Genomic DNA, 21,318 nt, shown 5'->3' with positions numbered 1-21,318 from the left:
CTCTGGAGTATCCTTCAGGTACCTAGCTGAAAAGTGTCCTCTTCCCTTGTCAAAAAAAAAACAGCCTTGGGCAGCCTGGGTGGCTCAGCAGTTTAGCGCTGCCTTCAGCACAGGGTGTGATCCTGGAGACCTGGGATCGAGTCCTGCGTTGGGCTCCCTGCATGGATCCTGCTTCTCCCTCTGCCTGTGTCTCTGCCTCTCTCTGTGTCTCATGAATGAATAAAGTCTTTAAAAAAAAAAAAAGAAAGAAAGAAACAGCCTCTGAGGTTGCACGGAGTGTCTCTGTGAAGGAGCACTTGGGCCTTTAGAACCAGATCTTCCTTAGGTTCCCATGCCTCTGACCCTGGTGCCTGCCCCGGGGAGCTAGAGTACCTGTGTCCCTCTCCCCACCCCTTGATGCCCCAAAGAATGCACCAATGAGTATTCCCTTGTTGAAGACTGGCACAAGACTAGGGGCACCTGGCTGGCTCAGTCGGCTGAGTGTGTCACTGTGGACCTCAGGCTCGTAAGCTGGAACCCTGAGTTGGGTATAGAGATTTCTAAAAAAAAAAAAAAAAAAAAAAAATTAAAGATTAGCATAGGGGCGCCTGGGTGGCTCAGCGGTTGAGCATCTGCCTTCCACTGAGGGCGTCATCCCAGAGTCTCAGGATCGAGTCCCACATCGGGTTCCTTGCATGGAGCCTGCCTGCTTCTCCTCCCTCTGCCTAGGTCTCTGACTCTCTCTTTGTCTCATGAATAAATAAAATCTTTAAAAAGATAAAGATTAGCATAAGGCTAGTGAGACAACCAAGGCTTTAATAAAGGTAGGAGATCACAGATGAGAATTACATTTCTGGCCCATCTCACCACACAGCACGGCTCCCCATGTGCACCTCAGGGCTGACATGGCTCTCTCGCCTGGCCCCCAGCCTCCCTTCATGGTTCTTGGAGTTTGGTGTCCTGAGGTTGACGTCATGGGTGACCAGCACCAGGAATGGCTTCCCTCTTCAGAAACCTCTCCGTAGGGCAGTCCCGGTGGCTCAGCGGTTTGGCCCTGCCGTTAGTCCAGGGCGTGATCCTGGAGATCCAGGATCGAGTCCCACGTCGGGCTCCCTGCAAGGAGCTCCCTCTGCCTTGTGTCTCTGCCTCTCTCTCTCTCATGAATAAATAAATAAAATCTTTAAAAAAAAAAAAAAGAAACCTCTCTGTACCCACAGGGTGATCTACCCCACAGGCCTGAGCAGGATAACTGCCAGTGCTCTGCAGTGGCTTCCGTGTTGCCTCTCACTCAGTTCTTCCGAAACAAAACTTATCTTCTCCAGACATACCTGGGGCTGCAGCCCCACCACCCTGTCAGAATTCCAGCATGAATTTGGGAACCGCTGACCCTCCTCCCTTACCTTCCTCTTCTGTCTTCACCAGGGATTTCTCTGAGTCCTGTTATTCTACCTCTTTAATCTTTGCTAAGGGGGCCTGGCTGGCTCCATCAGGGTAGTGTGTAACTCTTGATCGCAGGGTTATGGATTGGGAGTTCGAGCCCCACATTGGTGGGATTAGAGATTACTTAAAATCTTTAAATAATAATATCTGCTAAATTCATCCTCTCACTTGTAAAGGAGCCTGACTGGGCCCCGATTCTGCATTCCCTCCACTGGTCCTCAGCACTACAGTGGGAAGGAGCTGTGCTGGCAGGAGCTTTCTGAAATGCATGTCTGACCAAGTCCCTCTTCTACATAAAACCCTTTGATGATCAAACACACCTGCAGAACAAAGTCCAAACTATGGCAGTGAGGCCCTTCACAGTGAGGCTCCCGCCTGCCTCTTCTTTCTTCCCCGTTCCTCCCCATTCCCTTGACCCGGACCACAGTCTTACATTTCTTGAGCACACCATTCTCTTTCCCAGCCCACATGCTCTTCCTGCCAGCAGGAGTGTCTCCCCTGTCCGTGTTTGCCTGGGAACGCCTCATGTCTTAGCGCCCTGCTGGAACACCCCTACCAAGCCTCCCATGATCTCTCCTGGCTTGGATTTGGGTGCGCCTCAAGTCTGATCCCACAGCCCACTCATATCCTTCCTTTGTGACATTTACTACAGACTGCTGACTCAATTGTTAACTGTTGCTTCACTTGGCTCTTGTCTAAACTGAGCTGTCTGGGTGGCTCAGCAGTTGGGCATCTGCCTTCGGCTCAGGGTGTGATTCGGGGGTCCTGGGATTGAATCCCACGTTGAGCTCCCTGTAGGGAGCCTGCTTCTCCCTCTGCCTATGTCTCTGCCTCTCTCTGTGTATCTCTCATGAATAATAAAATCTTAAAAAAAAAAATAAAACTGAGCTACCTGGAGGCAGGAGCTGTCTGGTCCCGCTGTCCACCTCCGGGGCCTCACAAAGGGGTTCACACAGAGTAGGTACTTAATACACATTGCATTTCAGACGGAAAGAGAGCAGGAGCAGAGATACCAATGATCTGTCAAGGCACGGAATGGGCTGCCTGGCTAGCCTAGGGTCCCAGGGACACACAGCAAGACACACGGACGGAGCCTGGGTGGTTGTGTTGGCTCTTTGAGGGCGCTGGGAGCCAAGCCAGGGAGTTTGGATCCTTATATGGTGGGCAGCAGAGTCCCCTGCGATGTCAGATGAGCAGAGCTGCCCCAGAGAGGGGAGGGTGGGGCCCAAGGACAGGCAGCTATGAGCTCCATGTCATAGCTGATACAAGAGCAGCCTGCAGACTGACCGCCCACAGCCACAGCTGTGAAGTGCTAGAACTGGCAGGCAAACCCCTTCTGGACTATGTCAAGCTCAGAGATCTCTGTGCAACACCCCTCAGCAGGGGGCACTGCAGTAAATAGGGCTTCAGGGCTGTTCAGGTATGAGCAGACACGCCTACATCAGGAGAGGGAGGCTATGTTGCAGACCCGATACTGAATCTGTTCACAAAGTCCACCGTGGTGCTGGACGACGCCTGGAGGCAGCATAGCATAGCGACTGGGCCTCTCTGATGGCTTCCGCCACTCCCACAGCAGGGACAGAGCACTGGGACAATCACCACCAATTTGATCTCAGGAGTGATGTGCCTGACTTGCCATTATAGTCCGCGGGCCAGTTGTGTGCGTCCAGGAAGGGGAAGAGAATGAAGTGTCTATGACACAGTAAGGCCCACCCAGGACATTGGGTGGCCATTCCCGTGGAGGAGGAGGGGCAGGCCACAGAGTCTGGGGAACAGAGATACCAAGGAGAGGGGTTCTGCTCAGGATTTGGGTGTCGCTTTAGGTTGCCTCACGGGCATTGGCATGTACATGGTGCTGGTGGGTGTCCCCTGTAGCAGTGCCTGGGGAAGCCAGAACCTGTCTCAAAGGCTGCCACCTGGGCCTCTCCTCAGAGCTGCCTCAGTGCCCACAACATGGCACCCGGGTCCCCGAGGTAGGGTGATGAGAGGAAGAGAGGTGGTAGCCACGACCCAGCCTCAGGGATCTCCTGCCTCCTGCTCTGCCAGCTGCACGGCATTGGGCACACATGCCCGCCGCGAGGCCACAAGGGCCAGGCTGGGGAACTCAAGGCCTTCAGGGAGGGGCCGGTGCGGAACTGCACCCGGGATGGCAGAAGCCTTCCTGCTGCTCCTCTCTCTCTGCCGCAGCGGAGGGAGAAGCTGCCTTCCGCAGCAGCCCCGGGAGGGAGGCAGAACAGTACAGAGCGCTGCATTTTACACATGAAGAAGCCCGGCTTGAGCACTGGGACTGACCAAGTCTGTGGCGAGCAGAGCACCGACCCCACAATGTGGACTTCGGGCACTTGTAGCCACACCGAGCCTGGGCCATACACACCCCACTGGGGGTGAGCTGGACCCAGCATCTGCCCCCCAGCAGGGCGGCACCAGGCTGGGTGGCTCCTAGGGATGCCTTCGGAGAGCAGGGGGAGGCTCCCTGGCACGTGTAAGCACCCCGGATGGACAAGAGGGCGGAGGTCCCTGCGGGCCAGTTCCTGCTGCAGAAAGCACCTCTGGGGGATCCCTGGGTGGCGCAGCGGTTTGGCGCCTGCCTTTGGCCCAGGGCACGGTCCTGGAGACCCGGGATCGAGTCCCATGTTGGGCTCCCGGTGCATGGAGCTTGCTTCTCCCTCTGCCTGTGTCTCTGCCTCTCTCTCTCTCTGTGTGACTATCATAAATAAATAAAAATTAAAAAAAAAAAAAAAAAAGCGCCTCTGATGGTCGAAGCCCTGCCGCCCTGCCCCCCCCACTCCCACTTGTTCCTGACCTGGCCTCGGAGCTGCTTCTGTGCTTCCTGGGTCCCAGGATCACTCGAACGGCTTCCCACGGGACAACTGTCTCTGTGCTGGGCCGCCTCTGCTTCTGAACCTAGAGGACACTCTCACCCGAGATCTGAAAGCACCCCCGCCCCCAGCTGAGGTGACACTTGGGCCTCTGCAGTGGCAGGCCACACAGGCCTCTCCTCCGCTAACCGCGCCAAAGAAACCAGAACCCAAGCCCAAGTATCAGAAATGTGTATTCTTTTTCTTTTAATAGTAAACCTCTTTACAACAAATATAGTGAAAGAGTTTTCAAACAAAACTCATAAGAATCCCGAGAACTTTTGTCTTCTTATTGTGTAGAATACTAAGAAAGCATCACCATACAGCACGGAAAGAAATATTGAAAACAAATCAACAGCCACACACTTGGACTCGCCCTGCCCAGGACCCAGGAGCAGCCCCAGGAGTGTGGGTGATTGTCAGGTTTGGGGGGCACCTCCATGCCTCCCCTCCCTCCCCCTTCCCTCTGGGACTTGAACGGGGAAGACAAAGAGAATCCAGATTCTCCATAGAACATTGCAGCCCCCTGCCCCCACACAAATGCCACGCCCTCCACCATTGCTTAGTGGGTGGAAAGAGGTGGCAGAGGAGAGGACAGGAGGTCCCAGGCTCCAGGTCTCTCCTCTGCCACGATAGCCTAAATTTACCCCCACCCCACCCCAGGGGATTCCAAAGAGTCAGTTAAAAATATATAGATATAGATATTTCTAGATACACTTTTACATCATTTCTCTCTCTCCAAACAAATAAATAATCATCAAGAGAAGGTGCATTACTTCCTTCCTGTCTAAGGTGGGGAGGGCTGGGTAGAGGTCAGGGGTCAGTCTTGCTGCACAGAGTGCTCTGCCACTACCCTGGAGGGAGGGTGGTGCATCCCGGGGGAATGGGAAGGTCCTCTTGCCCACAGTCCCTGAGAGCTGTGGGATGGCTGCGAGGGGAGGGGCGTGGGATGACTCCAGTGATGACTTTGGCAAACGCCCAGTTCTTAGGAGGAAGGAGTAGGTGGAGGCAAATTTGGCTTTGTGAGAGGAAGAAATAAAGCCCCCTTGAGGTCTGGGTTCTCAGGGACCCATGCGTCTGGCCAGCCAGGAGCCCCTACCCCCAAGCGAAACCCTGGGATACTACATTGCAGATATGTCACATATTCATTCACAGACCCATCCCCACCCCCGGGGAGAGAGGACACACACACACACAAACACACACACACAGTCATCAAAAGCCAGGTTTGCCGTTACAAGGCAGAGGGCAAAACTGGTGAATATTGCACCGTGAACTGCAGAGGCTCTCGTCCCCACCGCGTGTCTAGTGGTGGCCAAGCCCAGCTTACAGAGGTGGGCGGACTGCTGGCAGGAATAGCTAGGAAGGGAAAACCAGTCACTCAAGCTCCATCGAGCACCTATCACTCACCCATTCACCCATTCAGCATTTACTGCACACCAACTACACGCCAGACACTGGGCAAGGCTCTGGGGATGCACGCGCGCGCACACACACACACACACACACACGACTACACCCTGGCATATTTCAAGGCCCTGATCAAATCTCATCGACTCTTGAAACTCCCTCTAGGAACCCATGGAGTAGGTTGGGACATGCTGTGTACCCAGTCGGCAGGTGGGGGGTTGAACTCTGAGTAAGGAGGGATCTTGGACCAAAGAAGCAGCTTCAAGAAGGAAGAGGAACATGAGTGGCACCCTGAAAGCAGGACTGGGGTGGGGGAAGAGCGGGAAAGGGAGCCACTTGTGCGTGGAACCCAGGAGAGGCAGGGCCCCAGGGAGAAGCAAATGGGCAGCTGCCAGATCCCCCCAACTGCAGCCCAAACCAGTCAAGGCTGAGGGTAGAACAGGGCAGGGGCAGGGATGGCAGGAGGGTTGAGCTGGAGGAGGGTGGAGCTGGGAGCCGGGGTTGTGCAGCACGGAAGCCCCTGTCCCACTGCCAAAACCCAGGCACATGCACACAGGCCCTCAGAGTTCGATTCACACACAGATTCACGTATAGTCCCAGATGGGCTCACAGACACACACGCACAAACACACACGCACACACACACGCACACCAATGTCCTCACAGACACGCTCAGGTCCACATGCGGTCACATACACCCCTGCTTCTGGTTCCTTCCCTGTGTCAAGTGTTGGAATACTGCAAGCGGCTGGGTCACAGAGGCAAGTCTGGACAGTCCCCTACCACTCAGCTGGGCCTGGCCTACCGTCCGCTGTCCCACTGGGATGAAACCCCCAGGCAGCGCTGCGTCCTGGGGCAGAGGAGCAGACACAGGTGAAGGGCTGGGGCACATTGCCACCCGCCACCTCGGGTCAGGCCACTTAGGATGGTCTGGGCGCCTGCCCCTCCAGTTTGATCTGTGATCCAGGACCCCTTGGGGTGGCAGCAGAGGTGGGGCGGGGGCAGGGAGGGCGGCGGGAACAACAGCAGAAGAGTCTCATCTGTACAGTACGGGCCGCGTGAGTCATTATTATTACAATATACTTTGACAAAAATAGAATCTCATTTCATATCAATACAACAACAACAAAAAAAAAACAGTTTCCTGGACTGTTACACTGCTAACGTTTTCCAAAGGTTGCTATTTACAATTACAGTAGCCAAGAGGGAAGGTGGGCTGCGGCCTGGGGGTGGTGGGACAGGAGGTAGCTGACCAGGAGGACGCCCAGAGCAGGGAGGTGGGGTCATGGGATCAGGAGCAGAGGAGCTAATAAGAGGGGCTGGGAGGGTCCAGGAGGAAAGGGGGAGGTGGGCCTCCTCCCACCCTCACGGCCACCCCAGCATCCCTCCTGCAAGGAAGAGTGAGCCCCCACTCACACCTGCCCCTGGATGCCAGGGTGCCGGTCCTGCTGGGCCACCTCACTGGAGCTTCCCCACATCTCCATACCCCCTGCACGTTGTGGCCAGCTCTCTGGGGCTGGGGTCAGCTGAGGGACGGGGAGCTATTGCACTGCATATCTTAGAGAAACTGCCAGGGAAGGAAGGGGCCCCAATTCACCCACAGCCCAGCTCTCGGCCCCCGCTCACAGCTCTCCATCTTTCTCTCGAAATGTGCTTCTGAGGGGCCCCCGCCTTAAAACCTGCCTCCAGCCTGATTCCCAGGCAGCCTTCCCAGCCTAAAAGCTCGGCCAGCATCCCACACCTTGGGGGTATAGCTCACGCAGAAATCCATGAGAGTGTGTGGTGTGTGTGCAGGGGCATGTGGGGGCCAGGCCTGCATATGCCCGTGGCCACAGAACAGCCCAGAAGCAGAGATCCTTTTCAGAAGCTGTGCCTCACTTCCCCCCAAAACACAAACCCACCCATCAAGCCGACTTTGGGGTTTCAGTCTATTGTAAGGGGTTTTGTTGTTTGGTAGGTTTTTTGGTTATTTCCCTCTATCTGGGGGATGGGGTGGGAGGGCTCCGCATGCAGGGCTCGACACCTGTCCTGTCCCAAAGGCCTATAGGGCTCCCCACCCCCTCCTGCAGCATATGTGTACAACGTGCAAAGTGTCCCCCCCTTCCCGCAAAAAACAGCCCCCCCCAGCCAGTAAAATGGTAGGGGGTGCAAAAAGAGGGATGGGAACATCCCCCTCTCCAAAGCCAGAATCCAAATTAAAAAAAATATAATAATAATAATAATATAATAATAATAATTATACACAAATGTAACCGTCAACAGGACATGGAGCACAAAAGGAAGTGGGGGTCGAGCGGGAGGAGCCCAGGGTGGGGAGGGGTGGGCGGTGAGATTGTCAACTCTTCGTCAGGGAGGCTGAGAGGAGGGGAGTGGGAATCGTCACTTTAATGTCTGCGGAGAGAGGAGAGAGATGGAGAACGGGGTGTCAGGGCCCCGGCCGCCAGCTAGGCGCCCCCTGTTTCCCTCTCCCCGCAGGGCCAGGACCCTGGGGGCAGGCCAGCTCTGAGGGTGCCTGAAGGGCAGACTGGCCTGCGGTGGGGCAGAGGCAGCCAGGAGGCCTCCCGGGTGGGGGCATGGGGTGGGGGCAGTCCCGGGGTGCAGCAGACACTGGCAGGCGGGAGGGGTGGCACTACAGTACCCAGGTGTCGAGCCGCATCCTCTTCACCGCGGGGCCCTCAGCCTCAGGCTCCGGGGCTGGACGCAGCAGGCCCAGCGTGGGCCCGAAGTCCCCCCGTCCGTCGTCCCGGTCCCCGGTCTCATAGGAGCTGCTGGCAGGGCTGCTGAGGCCATCTCCGGGCTCCGGGCGGGTGGCCGGGAACACGGCTGGCGGGGGCGGTGCAGGGCTCCGCTCCCGGCTGGGTGACACCGGCTCCGATTTGATGCTGATGTGGGGATGGGTGGTGACCGTGAGGGCGGCCCCCACGTGGGGCAGAGGGCTGCCCGGGCTGGGCACGAGGATGGAGCAGGGTAGGTACAGGACACAGAGGGGACGGGGTGTGGGGACGGGGGGTGGGGTGGGGAAGCGGCAGGGAGGGACAAGCACACAGAGGAGAGTCCAGGAGAGGGACCAAGTGCCGGAAGAGGGGAAAGAAGAGAAAGCCACGTTAGTTCTTTCTGTCCCGGGTGACTGGCATCCTGGTGCTCCTGGCTGGCTGGGGAGGGGCTCCGGGGGCAGGGATCTCCAGGCTGTGCTCAGTGTCCCATATCCTGTGGTCCCAGTGGGTGACAGAGCACTCCAGCCCCCAGCCCCGCTGAGCGAGGAGCCTACTCTTACTGCCCTCACCTCTGCCTCTCCCCACCCCCACCCCCCAGTGCCCCAGGACTCACATCAGGCTGCTGAGAGACACGGGGACCAAGTGGGGCTGTGGCTGTGGCTGCTGCTGCTGCTGCTGCGGTGGCTGGGGCGGCTGGGGTGGCTGCTGCGGCGGCTGGGGAGGCTGGGGCGGCTGGGGCTGGGGCGGCTGTGGCTGCTGCGCAGGCTGCGGCCAGGCGGTGACACCGCCTAGCGACAGCCCCCCGGGGGAGCTGAAGGTTGGGAGGGAGGAGAGCTCAGCGCTGCTCAGCTGGTAATCTGCAGGGGTGGGGGGAGAGGAGGGAAGCACTCAGCAGGCCCCCCAGCAGGGACTGCAGCTAAGGAAGCGGCAGGTGCCGTTCTCAGCAGGATAGAGGGGTGTTTTTTTAAAACACTGTTCACTCTTTTTTCCAGGTATAGGTAGCATTCTCAGAATGTCAACTCAAAAACAGAAGGGGAAAGAAGTCCAGAAGGTCTAACATACGTCTAATGGTCGTTTCTTCAACTGCCAAGTCTTCAGGAACCCTTCAGAGACAGAGTGGTAGTGAGGATGCCAGGGGACTGGCGCATTGAAGCGCACTGTCACCACCCTTCCACTCACGGCCATGGCCAGATCTTGGGACTGTCAACACGTAAGAGGAGGAGTGGCAAGGGTTTGAGCCATTGTGCGCACATCAACCCAGAGGACACACCTCTGGCCCTGGGGCCCTGAGGGGTAAAGGGGTGGCGAGGGGAACCTGCCCTCAGCACACTCGGCCAGGCTTCTGACACATTCCTCGTCAGGGGGTGCTCCTCACTTTCTACCATTTCTGTCTGAAGAACCTGATGTTTGCATGGCTGACACGGCGTGAAGTGTTCCCTGCTGCTGCCTGTCTGGGACAGTTTAGTAAAGATCCCCCCAAGAAGCCCAGGGTGGTGGCACTGTGGGGGCACACAGGCATACTCCACGTGGTACCCCTGCCACACCACCATGCTCTTACTCAAGGGGTCACGGGCCATGGCCCCATCTTTATGCAGGAAGACAGCACCACTGAGCAGCAGAACAAGAAGGTGAAGGGCAAGAGTGAGGCGGTCAGGAGTCCTGATTGCCTCCCTGAGGCCCCACGATCTGAGGCAAGTGACCTGCTCTCTACCTATGGGCCCTGCAGCCGTTGTAAGTGCGCACAACACTGTCTGGCACACAGGAGGCATTCCGAAGACTGGCCTGCTGCTGTTACTCATTCACAAACGAGGCAACTGCAGCTTATGTGTGGGGAGCCTTGGCTCCCAGCTGAGGCAAGACCCCTGCTCCTTGCTGACCTATGCTCCCACCTGGAGATGGTGACTGCTCGCCTCTGGTCTTATAACACTGTTAGCCAGCAGCTTTGAGATGCTCACACTTAAAAAGTAGAGCAAGGACATAAAGGAGCCCCAAGGCTCCACTACTTCCCATACTCATTTTATAGACAAGGAGGACACCCACCCTGGGAGACTGCACAACCTTGCCCATGACAGGGTGACGGGGGCTCCACTGCTCTCCCACAGGCCTCCCGGCAGCAACCAGGCCAGACCTCTGCAGCCAGTGTCAACAAGGGGCCAGGCCTGTCCCTTACCAGGGACGTCATCAGAGCCAGATCGCCCTCAGCCAGAACTTGAGCAGGGGCCAAGGACGATGAGCAGCGTGTTCACTGGGGTTTTGTTTACATATGGAGGGTATGTTTTCACCTGAAAACACCCACTGTCAAAACAGAGGCGGCTGCTGGGCTCCAGCAGCAAGAGGAACCAGAGCCCCTGGCTTCTGGAAGGATGTGAGGAAGCCCATACTTCCCAGCAGGGCCCTAAGGGCAGGCCCAGGGTCAGAATCTGCTTTCACACCAGATTGACAAATAGTCTAAAGTCTGGTCTTGCCAGGCACCTATTTGGGCTTCACGGACATGCGCTAACCTCCCCTCCAGCTTCAAGAGCCTGCGAGGCCCGGAGAAAATGGCAGGAAACTACCACCACGTTTAGGGATTCCCAAAAACAATGGCTCCTGGGACACTAGGGTAGCTCAGTGGTTGAGCATCTGCCTTTGGTTCAGGTCGTGATCCTGGGGTCCTGGGATTGAGTCCCACATTGAGCTCCCCACAGGGAGCCTGCTTCTCCCTCTGCCTCTGTCTCTGTGTCTCTTGTGAATAAATAAAATCTTTAAAAAAAAAAAAAACAAACAAATAACAAAATAATGGCTCCTGAAAAGTAGTCTGTGCTACCCTCAGGGAGCCTCAGAGACCTTCTGCACACCCACAACTTTTCCAGACGAGGAGACTGGCCCCCAGGGGCACTGCCACCTGAGGATGGCAGCAGGCATGAGGACAGGAATGTGCAGGGATTAACTACACAGTTGGCTGAGAGAACCTGGACTCAGACATACGTGGCTGGGTGGCTCCAGCTCGCACCTGCCCTAAGGGGCTGCCCAATGTCTTGGCCTGGCTTCTAGATTTTGACCCATGAGAAAGAGACAGGATTTGGGGAGGATTTGCACAGGTGCCTGGAACAGGGGCTTGGGTAAGTGGGAGAAGTTTAGGGGCTTTTTGGTCTAGTCTGAGCTCCTCACAAAACAGCCATAGCATGAGCCATCACAGGTGAGGGAATCTGCAGGTGGCTGAGGTCTTGGCAGGAGGAAACAAATGCTCCAACATGATGTGCCATGGCATTTCCTCATGGGGAAGTCTTTCCTGACCCAACAATGTGGAGTGCAAGCCAGGATGGCCGAGAGCCTCACAGACTGCTCCTGGGAGGGGACAGTGGGTGACATAGGCCAGTCAACCCCGGGGACCCAGGATGGCCTGGGCACTGGGTGTCCTGTCCGAATTCTTTATCCCTAGACCTCTCCCCTGTCTCCAAGTGGCTCTCCACCTTCACCACTCTGCCCGAGGTTCATCAGTGCCCTCCCTCCCTGCCCCATCACCCCACCAGGGAGCGCCCATGGGTAGACGCCCTCCCCTTCCTCCCTGTGCAGAGAGCTCCCTCTTGGCTTTCCTGGGAGACTGAGTAACACTTCCTGCTGGGCTTCCTCTCTCTGGCCTCCACCTGTCTTCTCTCCCTTATTTCCTTTTTTTCCAGGAAGCCCTGCAGACCAACCGTGCCCCCTTCCCAGTCCCCCACCCTGAGCATCCTGAATCATCCACTCAGCCCACCTCTGGCCTGCTTCTCCTCAGATGGGAGGGTCCCTAAGGGCAGGGACTCCTTTTTCCATTAGGTCCTATATTAAAAATGAGGATACCCAGTTATTAATTTGAATTTCAGACCAAATAATGAATAATTCTTCAACATTTTAGCAGAACGTCTTTGACGCATACATATCCTAAAAGATTATTCGTTGTTTTATTTGAAATTCAAATTTCAGTGGGCATCCTGTTTCCATCTGCCTGAATCTGGCAACCTTAATGAGGTGGGGGCTCCCCCAAATCGAATGCCTTCCTCAGACTGGAGCACCCCCCCCAGGAAACAGAAAACATCTATTCCCCTCTGGTTCCGCCCTCGCCCCAAGGCCAAGGTGCATGCAACTACACAGACGGTCAGTTGATGGATAGATGGACGGTCACTTGACGGACAGACAGGCAGGGGCTGGCTCCCCTGGCTCGAGCACTCACCTGTGTTGTAGGCAGTGGGCATGGAAGAGAAGGGGAGGCCCTGGCTGAGTAAACTTGGTGTTGCCACGGAAACCACTGGCGTGGTGAGCGAGTGGGTAGACTGGGAGGCCCCAAGGCGCTGGGCATTGTTCTGCAGGAAGAAAGGGTCTGTCACCAGGTGGCAGAAGGGTGGGCTGCTTTACCCTGGCCCTCTGTCCCAAGTCCAAGCTGGGGCCCCTGCCCCCCAAGGCCTGGGTGGACGCCTGAGCACAGAGGCCCCCGCAGACACACATGAATGCTGGCGCATTCACAGAGAGGCTGAGACCACAGAGGGAAGCATGCACACGTGCAGAGGCGCGTTGGCCCTGGGGCCTCGGAGAGCAGGCCCAGCTGTCTTCCCCACCCATCACACGGCCATACATGCCCTGCCAGAGCACTGTGGCATCTGTGCGGGGAACGCGGGGCCTGGCGTGGCGTGTGCCTGCGTGTGCGCACACACGTGTGTAGGGCTGTCGGCTCCATCTGCCGCTGAGTCACTTGTTTATTCCAGCTCCATGCCGGGGCCGAAACTGCCGCTGTGTTGGCCGCCAAAGCCCGCCTGCCTTTTCCAGCCTCTCTGGCCTCTGTGAGGGAGTTGGGGAGGGAGGAGCTCCCACCCTGCTCCTGGCTGAGGGTGAGTCTGAGGTGCATGCATGGCTGCATGTGCCTGAGCGCATGTGGTATGCACGCAGGACTGACACGGGGAGGCGGGGAGGAGATGGGGAGCCCCCACCACAGCCAACTCGGGCCTTGCCCTGGGCCTCAGCCGCCTGGGGGAGATGGCTGTCACGGTCCAGCGGGCAACCTTCCTAAGGAGGTCCCTGTCCCGGGACGGAGTCAGAGGCCACGTGGGGCCCAGCCCTCCTAAGGCAGGCATCCCGGGGTGCATCCCTGGGGCTAGCCCACTCCCCTTGTGTGCGCGCACATGCACATACCAGAGAAGGGGTGTCTGCATGAACACAGCATCGCGTAGTACAGACACCCACACACACACAGGTATGAACACATGTGTCTGACCCCAATCCCTGCCCCATTCACCACTGTACCCTGCTAGGCACTGAGCAGGACTCCTGGCAAATAACCACACACACACACACACACACCCCCACAGCACACCCACAAGGGAGAGGGCAGGAACGCAGGGACACTCATGCAGGGGTGCAGAGCCACAGCAGACCCAGAGTATGAAGCCACTGCACGCATCTCAGGGCCTCACTTACCAGATCTAAATGGTCCTCAGTCTGGGAGCAGAAATAAAACCAAGGGGCAGTTCAGTCTGCGAGCTCTGCCCTCCCCTCACACCCCTGTCCCCACAGCCACCCCATCTACCTCTCTGCATTGGAGCAGAATGGCTGTCCAGCCAAGGAGGACTCCAGAAAATGCCACATCCCAAAGCCCACCAGTTAGGAAACCTTCACAATCCAAGTCTCAAATCCCTGCCATTGTCCTCCTCAGCCAGAACCTTCTCTCCCGTCCCTTCCTACTGCCCCTGTGAGCGGCCCTTCCAGTCTCCCTCAGACAGTCCCACTGCTGGCTAACCTGCATGTCTCCTGCTGGAAGCTGGCTTTCTCCCATCCCCCAGCCCCTGCCACCTGGTGCACAGCACCACTCACCAAATGATGCATCAACCCCTTTCCTCCCTGGGAGGTGATGACCCTCAGGTCAGGCTTGCGGCTGGGGGCTCCAAGCTGGGCGCTGTGGGTAGGTGGGGGTGGAGACTTGGCAGGGATGCCCTTGTTTAGACTGTTGCCATTGGCCACGGGGAGGAGACCGGGGGACGCCCGGGCACTGACGTAGCCATTCCCTGAGAGGAAGAGATGCGGGTAAAAAGAGAGACACGGACCCAGCCCCTGGCCCGTGTGAGAGAACTCCACGCACAGGCTCACAGGGGATGCTGAGCTCTGCAGTCCTCCCCTAAACCTTCCCTGTCCTGGGAGAAGGGGAGAAGCCCCCTTACTATGGAATTATGGGTTCATCACCCTGCAGTAGGAGCGCCACGGCTGCAGGAAGGACAGGAAGCCATAGTGGCCTAGCCCCACCTGCTTCCCTCCTTTTGGTCTCACATGCCAGAAGTCCAGCACCTTCTGATCCCATGACCTGGCCCAACTGGCTCACAGAGACCCAGGCCTCTGCAAGGACCCCAGCCCCCGAGGCACACCGGCCAGGAGACGGGGTGCTGTGATTGGGACGAGCATGTGACAGGATGCTCACAGCTCTGGGGAAGATGAGCCACGCGCTGGTGGCGGTGTTGTCACTGGTAATGGGGCACTGATCACACGGCCACCACCACAATTAGACAGGTGACAACAAGCGTAATCACCACCTGTGCATCTGCTCCACACTCCACAATCTACACATGGCTCTCACGTGCATATTATCTCATTTAATCCTTAACGCTAACTGCGCAAGGCAGACAGGCCATTGATTAGTCCTGCTCACAAAACAGCAAACTCAAGGCCTGGTTTGTGGAGGCGCAATGACTTGTCCAGGGCAACACAGGTGGCCAGAGGCCAGGCCAGGGCTCCCACCCACACTCCACATACTGGGCCTGAGGACCTGAAGTGATGCCACGTCCTGAAGCCTGAAGGCCTTTCTCCGGCCCTTTCCTTGGAGAGGAAAGGGCAGTCACCATCCCCTCTACTTCCCAACCCCAGTACACAATCACTACCAAGGAGCTATTACATGTTGCCAGGGGCTTGGCTGGGGGTTCTAAGCCCAGAGAAGTAGGGACGACCACAGACACAAGTGTCACCTTGTTCCATCCCCTGAGAGCACACTGTTCCCCTGGAAGTGCAGGCCGCCTTCATCCCAATTCCCGGATCACTCCAGGAATGGCAGGAATGTCAGAGTGACGTCAATGGTGACATTCGAAGTCATAGTCACCCGCCGGACAACAGCACAGGGCAGGAGGCTGTCGGCGGCCAGGGGTCTGCGTGGGAGCGAGTTGGCAAACCACACACTCGCCCCCTCAAATCCCACCCAGGTGCCCCCACTCATCAGAGAAGACTTGCATCTTCTCCCCCAACTAGAAACATTGGTCCATTCTTCCAGTTTGCCCAGAATTCCCTGAGCCTGCATCTGATGATCACCCACACCCATCAGTGCTTCAGACGACCTCAGGTTCGACATCCAATTCGGACCCTGGAACCTTCCTCCAGTCAAATCGGGGTCCCTTGGGTCCCTGGGCCTGCGAGGCCACTGAGCAGGCAGGTGGGCAGCCGCACTCACCGACAGGGCTGGGGCAGGCTCCATTAGCACTGTTGAGTTCTCCCCCCAGCATGGCCCCTGGGAACAAACAGAATCACGGTGAGCCGCCAAGACAGCCCTTCCAGCCAGGCTCAGGGACCGCATAGCAGAAGGAGCCCAGTCCCTTCCCTCAGGAGCCACATGAGCCACAGGATGCTGTGTTGGGTGACACTCACTGCCAGCAGGAGAACCCCAAGGCCTCCAGCACCCCTCATCCCCACCTCACCTGCGCTGGCTGGCCGCTGTGGCAGGCCCGGGGACACGCTGTTCCTCTGCAGCGCTGGCTGCTGGGGGGACAGGAGCCGTGGGTCCGTGAGGGATGACGTCACCAAGGAAGGGGTGACCAGAGAGCCGCTGGGATTGCTGAACTGCAGTGAGCTCTGGTTGGACACAGGCACCGTGACAGGCATGGCAAAGTTGGGGGCTGGCACGGCTGACTAGACGGGAAATGGAGAGGAGGGGTCAGGCCAGGGGGCCCCTTACCCTGGATCCACTTTGCCTGAGAGGGCAGGCAAGTTTTCTTCTTGTTTCTGGACTATGTGTCCGAGGGCTAGCAGCTCAAGGTCTCTGCCCTGGACCTTCTGGGGTTGGGGCGGAGTACACTGGAGGGAGCGCTCTGGGACCGAGCTGTGGCCCAGAGAACAAGAACGGGCTCTGCTTACTGCAGACAGGACCAGGGACACCCAGAGGCCCCAGCGGAGGCAGGTTAGTCCTCAGCCAGGCAGGACACACAGGGAGCAGGTTAGAGGGCCTGAGTACAGACCCAAACGCACCCACACAGCTGGGAAGGGCCTGCACTGAGGGTCAGGACCCGTGGCACCTGCACTCTCTCAATCGTGCACCTCACTGCCTTCCCTAAACACTCCTGAGCATCTCAGGCCAGGGGTGTTACAGTGGGCCAACGGGCACTCTGCCCAGAGGTGACCTGCACAATGAACATGGCCCCTACTCTCGTCACCTAAAGTTCTCACGTCAACTACACACGCCTTGTGGGAGATCGGGACACTCTCCAGGCTGATGCTCTGTCCCAAGGGAGTCTCAGCAAAGGTCACGGGTGTTCTGTGACCAAGGCCAGCGGAGCCTCGGTGGTCACCGACAGCCCTGGCATGGCTTGGAGCAGCATGTCCATCAGGGGCAGTCGGGGGCCGGCGCGAAGCCACACCATGCACCACAGGGGACTGCTCCATGCGACTACTCACGGCCAGTCTATAACTCTGCATCATTTTATCAAACTCCTCGTCTATCTTTTTATACTTCTCCTCCGTCTGGGGGGTCAGGGCAAACACCTCGTCCACCTCAGGGCTCTCACACTCCCTGTGCTTCTTGTGCAGCGCCTGGGGGGGCCGGGAGGGGCCGAAGGAGACAGGTGAGTGGGGCTCACCCCGTAGCGCCGGAAGAGCCCGTCCAGCTCCTCGCTGGCGCGCCGATACTTGTCTTCCAGCAGGGGGCTCTGCTCCAGTGAGTCCTCCCCATCAGGCTCGGGGCTGTCACAGCCGTTGAAGCCCTTCTTCCTCAGCGTCTGCAACCACGCCAGGGCGTCAGCCAGCCTTCAGCCCATCTGTCCACAGGTGAGGCCCCCCACCCCGCCAGCCAGCCTCCCCGGAGCTCACCCCTGCCTGACCCTGGGGCCTTCCCACTTTGCCCCCACCTCCCTTCCTCTGGGTCCCCAGCATTTCCTGACCTCCCCTCCCCACTCTGGGGCACCGTGTGAAGGTGTGCTGGGCGGGGCCTCGGGCCCCAGGGCCCACTACACATAGCAGGCAATGCGGAATACACAGAATGTGGGAGGCAGAGCCCTGCTCCTCAGGTGACAGGTGGGGAGGGACCCTGGGGGGCCAGCCTCTGCCTGACCAGCCTCTGGAAGCTCAAGGGGGAAGGCAGTCAGGGCCTGCTGTTGCCCATTTGGTCCCTGGGTTTGGCTCACAGGGAGAGGGGGAGAGAAGGAGAGAGGGAGGCAGAGGGAGAGGAAGCCAGGTTCATTGAGCTCCTGCTATGCGACACCCCTATGCTGTCCTTGCCCAGGGGCCAGGGCTTCTCCCATGTGTCCACGCCGAGGCAGAGTGACCCCAAAGCTACCCTCTTCATGCTCAAAACATCTTCATAGAGACTTGTTTCGTCTTTAAAGTGACTAACGAATGTACAGTTTATATCCTAGTCTAGAGTAAAGCTGTTTCTCTATCATAAAACCAAGGTAACTTTCTCCAAATCTTGGGAGTTCCAGTCCCTGTCCAGGAAGGCAAGCCTGTGGCTTCCCAGGCACCTGCCTCATTGGCAGAAGCTCTGTTCCCTGAAAGCACACACACCCTCGTGTGAGAAGCAAGAACTGTCTCATTCCAGTTCCACCACACCCTCCAGAGCTCTTGCTGGGCCCGTGTCGCAGAGGTGAGTACCACGGCCCGGGGAGGCTGACCCACTGGCCCCAGGCCATGTGGTCAATAAAGGCCATCGCTGGCTTCCAAAGCCCACGTCCTTCAACAGCTTGCAATGCTGGCTCTTTCTGAAACAGGAGATTGAATCCCAGGGACCCACAAATGGACAAAGATTGAGCAGGAGAGATGGAAACAGAGGGAGACAGAGACAGAGACAGAAGAGTCAGATGCAGAAGCAGACCAAGCATGGAGAAGGAGAGAAAAAGACAGCGAGAGCGAGCCACAGAGGAGACAGAGCAGAGGGACGTCTGGCCAGCCTGACCAGCACGAGCAGATGCAGAGGGCTTGGGTGGCAGTGGGCCAGGTGGGCAACCCCACCCACCTCCTGGGCCCTGGCTCATGGGAGTAGAGGTGGGTGTGGACGGGGCAAGGGGCGCAGGGACATGGGCCCACCTCAATGATGTCGGCGTTGGTGCGGCTCTCATGTGGCTCGTTGTACTCTGTGTACTTGAGCAGGACCTTGTCCATGTCGGTGCTGGCGTACTGAAACAGCTTGTTGGAGTGGTTGAAGATGATGAGCGCAATCTCACAATCACAGAGCACGCTCAGCTCATATGCCTTCTTCATCAGCCCGAACTTGCGCTTGGTGAATGTCACCTGCAAGTGGGGGAAAGGGCGGCAAGGTCTGGCTCAGTCACAGCCTACCTGGGGGCGAGGGGTGGTGCGCTGGCCCGGGGGTGGGGGGGGACAGGCCAGCTCCTCTCTGCCCACGTATGGCCAAGACGTGGCCTGGAGCCACCTCACTGAAGAGAGAGGGTCTGGATGGACAGAACATACTGCTGAGCTGGGGGCCGTGAAGAGAGCAGGGAAGGAGATTGGAAGGGCTTCCCACATCCTCCCCTAGGATAGGAAGAGGTGGAGAATTCATCTTGGGGAAGGGGGTGTGCCCAGGCCTGGCCTGAGGCTCCTGTATGGTTCCTGGGTGGGAAGGGGGTGGGCACAGGTCCACCTGCCTACAGCAGCACATGAGCCTTAGAGTTCTGGGACACAGGGTTCCAAGAACTGCAGGGATGTGGAGGCTCCTCTCCTCCCAACTCAGTCCTTCCCCTTCCGCAATAGCCTCCAGAGGTCCCCTCCTCCTGGCAGCCCTCTTGGACTGGCAGGAAGGAGTGGAGGCAGAGGCCAGCTTCCTGCTCTCACCCACTCTATGTGCCTCCAAGACCACCTCACCTGTCGGTTCCGCTCATCAGTGATTCGCTGAATCTGAATCTTTTTCCTCCCCATCTTCTCCGGGGATCCTCAGTGCTAGGGAGGGGAGGGGATCGCTGGGTGGCAGGTCTCGGCACACCTTACACTGTGCTCATGAACGGCCTGGGACCAGGGCTCAGTTCATGGTCTGCAGGATACCTTCTGTACAGCGTCCTGGGAGAGGAGGGTCATGAGAGGACTGTGAGCCCAGCGACCGCCAGCACACAGGCTCACAGCACCCCCCAGAAAGGCTGGCGATGTCCAGCCCCATCCTCAACACCGAGACTCCCCGAGGTAGTCGCATGCCTTGGCCAGGTACAAGTTCACACCCAGGGCCTCGGGTCCAGGCTCTTTCTGCAACAACTGTGCTGCTCTCAGGTTCTAGATTGGAGCTGGCTTCCAAGGCTCTGGGTCCTGGAGAATGCCTCATGCCCTTTCGTCCCCAGAACCTGCCTTGAATAGAGACATCTGGGTTTGCCAGCTGCTACTCTGGCCTGGGATGGTCCCAGCCCCAGCCCTGTCGGGGACAACACCTGCTAAAGTAGTGCACAGCTCAAGAATACACTAGAGCAGCTCAGAGCCCTGGAGCCTGGGGTCCAAGAGTGGGGGTGGGGCTGCAGAGCCCCTCTCTCCCTTCCCACAGGGCTGCTCCACATTCTTCTGTTTTACACAATGGGCCTTGACCTAAAAGTTTCATTTGGAGAGACAGTAATGCTGCTTAAAATAAACAAACCATCCCTCCAGAGCAGAGTCTGCAAACTTTTTTGGAAAAGGGGTAGAAAATGATTATTTCAGGCCCTGTAGGTCACACGGCTCCGTACAACTACCTGGCTGCCCCTGAGGCAGGAAAGCAAACGAGGGTGGTGGAGTACCAATAAACTCAGATCTGTAACAACAGGCCCAGGGCCCCTAGGTCCATAGTTCGCTGCCTGCTGCTCCGGAGTAACATGCTGTGTCTAGGATCAGAGTTGAGTCTAGGTTCCCAACCTTGTTCATCTTGAAGCTTGGAGACAGTATAGGGCCGCTGGAGTGCACCGAGGAGGCTGCTGACAGCCAGGTGGAGGCAGGCGTCAGGCAGAGGGACCCCCATATCAAGAACCCAGAGACCAATAGTGGCCCCCACATGAAGAACCCCAATTCTGCAGCCAAGCGGGGAAGCAGTGCCTCTGCACTCTACAACTCCAAGAGGAGAGGGCACGTGGGGACAGAGGCCCAGCCTGACCCAGGAAAGGTGCCCACTCCAGGTGTGGGCAGCACCCAAACAGGCCGGGTGAGCCCTCAGGAACTGGAAGGACCCCAGGTGGGATGGAAGCATACAATGACCCCAGGGCCCCATCAGCTGCCCAGGAGAATCAGATGTGAAGACTTCTGGAGAAGATGGAGAGGGCCAGAGAGCAGGAGGCCCACACTTTCTAAGGCGGCTCTGGTTGGGTCTTAGGAAGAGAACCCACCCCTCCAGAGATCCTCTTTCACAGAGCTCCAGGCAGAGACCCTGCCGCAGAGTCCAGGGAGGTGGGTTTTCACTACCCCTGACTTGGGTCAAGGTGACAGGCACACCTGTGCTTAGGGACCCCTCCCCAGCCCCCACGTCCAGGGGCTGCTGAGTTTTCCTGGAGACTTTCCAGCCTCACTCAATCACGGCCCCCTAAGTACCACATAGACGCTGAAGTTTGGCCTTGGCATCCCAGCCAAAGAGGGCAGGGAGAGGGGAGCCAAAGATGGGGAGGGGAGTCCATGGACTTCAGAGGAGCCAGGAATACCCCTTCCCACCCTTTCCCGACACCAGGCCTGTCCCTCAGGCTCTCCCTAGCTCAGCTGGAAAGAGTTTCTGCTCTGTCCCAAGGCAT

At 57.8% G+C, this 21,318-nt stretch overlaps 1 protein-coding gene and 1 long non-coding RNA gene across 6 annotated transcripts in view; both read right to left on the bottom strand.

Annotated features, from left to right (window-relative positions):
• Positions 1 to 774: 774 nt before the first annotated feature.
• Positions 775 to 2,251, bottom strand: LOC111096731. Its single transcript, XR_005362352.1, has 2 exons — positions 1,853 to 2,251; positions 775 to 1,157 (listed from the first exon to the last, which is right to left on the bottom strand). It is a non-coding gene; the product is annotated as an uncharacterized LOC111096731 (long non-coding RNA).
• Positions 2,252 to 4,458: 2,207 nt separating this feature from the next.
• MEF2D (myocyte enhancer factor 2D) overlaps positions 4,459 to 21,318 on the bottom strand; it is a 30,602-nt gene continuing 13,742 nt past the window's right edge. For 2 of the 5 annotated variants that reach the window (XM_038543013.1, XM_038543014.1), the window contains exons 2-12: positions 19,454 to 19,645; positions 18,677 to 18,880; positions 17,236 to 17,373; positions 16,081 to 16,291; positions 15,837 to 15,893; positions 14,222 to 14,412; positions 13,829 to 13,849; positions 12,591 to 12,720; positions 9,015 to 9,258; positions 8,326 to 8,632; positions 4,459 to 8,078 (exon numbers count right to left, since the gene is read on the bottom strand). In XM_038543013.1, coding sequence (XP_038398941.1) covers positions 8,067 to 8,078; positions 8,326 to 8,632; positions 9,015 to 9,258; positions 12,591 to 12,720; positions 13,829 to 13,849; positions 14,222 to 14,412; positions 15,837 to 15,893; positions 16,081 to 16,291; positions 17,236 to 17,373; positions 18,677 to 18,880; positions 19,454 to 19,507 — 1,569 coding nt within the window. In that variant the 5' untranslated portion in view covers positions 19,508 to 19,645 and the 3' untranslated portion in view covers positions 4,459 to 8,066. Of the gene's footprint in view, positions 8,079 to 8,325; positions 8,633 to 9,014; positions 9,259 to 12,590; positions 12,721 to 13,828; positions 13,850 to 14,221; positions 14,413 to 15,836; positions 15,894 to 16,080; positions 16,292 to 17,053; positions 17,189 to 17,235; positions 17,374 to 18,676; positions 18,881 to 19,453; positions 19,646 to 21,318 lie in introns of all 5 variants that reach the window. The other 3 variants (XM_038543015.1, XM_038543017.1, XM_038543016.1) reach the window with 3 other exon arrangements.

This window comes from Canis lupus, chromosome 7, assembly GCF_011100685.1.
Source record: "Canis lupus familiaris isolate Mischka breed German Shepherd chromosome 7, alternate assembly UU_Cfam_GSD_1.0, whole genome shotgun sequence".
Classification (NCBI taxonomy): Eukaryota; Metazoa; Chordata; class Mammalia; order Carnivora; family Canidae; genus Canis; species Canis lupus.
This window is presented reverse-complemented; position numbering and strand designations above follow the sequence as displayed.